The 3,529-nt window shown below is 36.9% G+C and overlaps 1 protein-coding gene across 1 annotated transcript in view; it reads left to right on the forward strand.

Annotated features, from left to right (window-relative positions):
- Positions 1–618, forward strand: part of LOC107459272 (inositol oxygenase 2-like) — a 17,130-nt gene extending 16,512 nt beyond the window's left edge. The window contains exons 9-12 of the mRNA XM_016077495.3: positions 1–39; positions 114–192; positions 410–491; positions 592–618. Of these exons, the coding sequence (XP_015932981.1) occupies positions 1–39; positions 114–192; positions 410–491; positions 592–618 (227 nt within the window). The remainder of the gene's footprint in view (positions 40–113; positions 193–409; positions 492–591) is intronic.
- The last annotated feature ends 2,911 nt before the right edge of the window (positions 619–3,529 follow it).

A 3,529-nucleotide genomic window follows, 5' to 3' on the forward strand; every position in this document is an offset into this window, starting at 1 on the left:
CAGCAGGATTATTCATCATCAGATATCATTCTTTCTATCGTAAGCTTTTTCATCATGCGCTATATATCCATCTATAAAAATTTTGCATAATGATGTATAATCTTGTATTGCAGCTTTACGTAAGGAAGGTGCATACTCTCGTCTCATGAATGACGAAGATCGTGAGAACCTAAAATGGCTCCATATTTTCAAGTAAATTTGTGTTTAACTTAAATGTATCTTTTTTTTTACATATTCTTATGCTTCTTGTTAATTATATCACGAGCAATATTATATGAGGAACAAAATTTATTATTTTTTATTAACATTTAGCCAACATTAAACTATAAATACTAAATTATAAATCATAAATATGATCCAAAATATTGAGCTATAATATTTCTCATATATCACTCGTAATTTTGTGTAGCAAATATGATCTGTATAGCAAGAGTAAAGTGTTAGTTGACGTTGAAAAAGTTAAGCCATACTATCAATCCCTCGTTGAGAAGGTGAGACCAAATTTTATAGTTTTTTTTTCTTAATTTAATATTCTGTGTTTTAGTTTAACAATTTGGGGTTCTTATTCTTTTATTATGACATGTTTTGCAGTATTTTCCGGCAAAGCTTAAATGGTGAATGGTGAAGCCTCAGAATATATATAGAATGGTGTGCAGAGAGTTGAGTTGTTTCTTCCTGGCAAGCATGTTACATAATTTATTTTTAGTTGATCAATCCGTTGCATTCCTTGTCTTTTTAAGTTGCATTTGCAAGGATGTAAATTCATGTAATAAATGCATTATGTATTTGTATATTGCAAACAAATAAATATATACTACTAAATATTTCTTTCAAACGTTCGTTCGCAGTTTCTATTCCTAATTTTAATATTTTAATATTTGTACGAAGGTTGCGAGAACTGAATTATCCGCTCATCACAACACCAAACTTAAATTGTTGCTTGTCCCCAAGCAACTGAAAATCAAATAGGATAAAAAGAAGAGAATATACTATAAATCCCAAAATATCAATGAATATTAGTTCTAATTAGATGAGCGGGACTTGTAGCTTTTTGTTTCTGAACAGTTTTGTCATCTCACTTTATCCTTTGAAGTTTAGAATGATTGACATCCATAGGAATTCAGAGTTCAGATAGTGTTATTAATTTTCCTAGTTAAGTATGTTGATTCTTGAACACAGCTACTTTTATGAGTCTTCGCCGTGACCTTAAGCACTTTGTTTTCCAGTATTACCACCGGATACATAAATGCCACAGACACATGACTGGGTGAACCTTTTCAGATTATGACTCAGCTTTGCTAAAGTCCCCAGTTAGAGGTGTCCAGAGCTCTTAAGCACACTCTTTTTGCTTTGGATCACGACTTTAACCACTCAGTTCAAGCTTTTCACTTGGACCTGCATGCCACAAGCACATGGTTAGGGGACAGCTTGATTTAGCCGCTTAGGCCTGTATTTTATTTCTTGTGCCCTCCTATCCATTGATGCTCAAAGCCTTGGATCCTTTTTACCCTTGCCTTTTGGTTTTAAGGGCTATTGGCTTTTTCTGCTTGCTTTTTCTTTTTCTTTCTCTTTTTTTATCTTTTTTTCGCAAGCTTTGTTCTTCACTGCTTTTTCTTGCTTCAAGAATCAGTTTTATGATTTTTCAGATTATCAATAACATTTCTCTTTTTCATCATTCTTTCAAGAGCCAACAATTTTAACATTAATAAACAACAAGATAAAAAATATGCATTGTTCAAGCATTCATTCAGAAAACAAAAAGTATTGCACCACATCAATATAATTAAACTAAATTCAAGGATGGATTCGAAACTCATGTACTTCTTGTTCTTTTGTATTAAAAACATTTTTCATTTAAGAGAGGTGAAGTATTCATGGAATTATTCATAGCCTTAAGACATAGTTACTAAACACTAATGATCATGTAATAAAGACTCAAAACATAAACAAACATGAAGCTTAAAACCGAAAAACAGAGAAATAGGAACAAGGAAGTTAAGGAATGAGTCCACCTTAGTGATGGTGGCGTCTTCTTCTTGAAGGACCAATGATGTCCTTGAGCTCCTCTATGTCTCTTCCTTGCCTTTGTTGCTCCTCCCTCATAGCTCTTTGATCTTCTCTAATCTCATGGAGAATGATGGAGTGCTCTTGGTGCTCCACCCTTAATTGGTCCATGTTATAACTCAAGTCTTCTAGAGAAGTGTTGAGTTGTTCATAATAGTTGTTTGGAGAAAAATGCATCCCTTGAGGCATCTCAGAGATTTCTTGATGGTGAGCTTCCTCATACGTCTCTTGAGATCCATGAAATGAGCTTCCTCATGTGTCTCTTGAGATCCATGAATGGGCTCTCTTGTTTGCTCCATCCTCTTCTTAGTGATGGGCTTGTCCTCTTCAATAAGGATGTCTCCTTCTATGATAACTCCAGCTGAGTAGCATAGATGGAAAATGAGATGAGGAAAAACTAGCCTTACCAAGGTGGAGGGCTTTTCGGCTACTTTGTAGAGTTCTAGAGAGATGACTTCATGAACTTCTACTTCCTCTCCAATCATGATGCTATGGATCATGATGGCCCGATCCACAGTAACTTCGGATCGGTTGCTAGTGGGGATGATGGAGCGTTGGATGAACTCCAACCATCCTCTAGCCACAGGCTTAAGGTCCAGTCTTCTCAATTGAATCGGCTTGCCTTTAGAGTCTCTTTTCTATTGAGCTCCTTTAACACATATGTCCATAAGGACTTGGTCCAACCTTTGATCAAAGTTGACCCTTCTAGTGTAGGGGCGTGCATCTTCTTGCATCATAGGCAAGTTGAATGCCAACCTTACATTTTCCGGACTGAAATCTAAGCATTTCCCCCAAACCATTGTAAGATAATTCTTTGGATTCGGGTTCATACTTTGATCATGGTTCCTAGTGATTCATGCATTAGCATAGAACTCTTGAACCATTAAGATTCTGACTTGTTGAATGGGGTTGGATAGAACTACCCAACCTCTTCTTTGAATCTCATTTCGGATCTCCAGATACTCATTTTTCTTGAGCATGAAAGGGACCTCAGGGATCACCTTCTTCTTGGCCACAACTTCATAGAAGTGGTCTTGATGGACCTTTGAGATGAATCTCTCCATCTTCCATAACTCGGAGGTGGAAGCTTTTGTCTTTCCTTTCCTCTTTCTAGAGGTTTCTCCGGCCTTAGGTGCCATAAGTGGTTATGCAAAAACAAAAAAGCTATGCTTTTACCACACCAAACTTAGAATGTTGCTCGCCCTCGAGCAAAAGAAGAAAGAATAGAAGAAGAAGAAGAAGATATGGAGGAGAGGGAGAGAGATGTGTTTTCGGCCAAGGGGGAGAAGAGAGGGTGGTGTTGTGTGAGAATGAAGAAGGATGGAGGGGTTTACATAGTGGAGGGATAGGGATTTGGTTCGGCCATTTAGGGTGGGTTTGGGTGGGAAAGAGATTTTGAATTTGAATGTAGGTGGGGTTTATGGGGAAGAGTGGATGGATGCTAGTGGTGAAAAGGTGATAGGGA

Source organism: Arachis duranensis, chromosome 7 (assembly GCF_000817695.3).
Source record: "Arachis duranensis cultivar V14167 chromosome 7, aradu.V14167.gnm2.J7QH, whole genome shotgun sequence".
NCBI lineage: Eukaryota > Viridiplantae > Streptophyta > Magnoliopsida > Fabales > Fabaceae > Arachis > Arachis duranensis.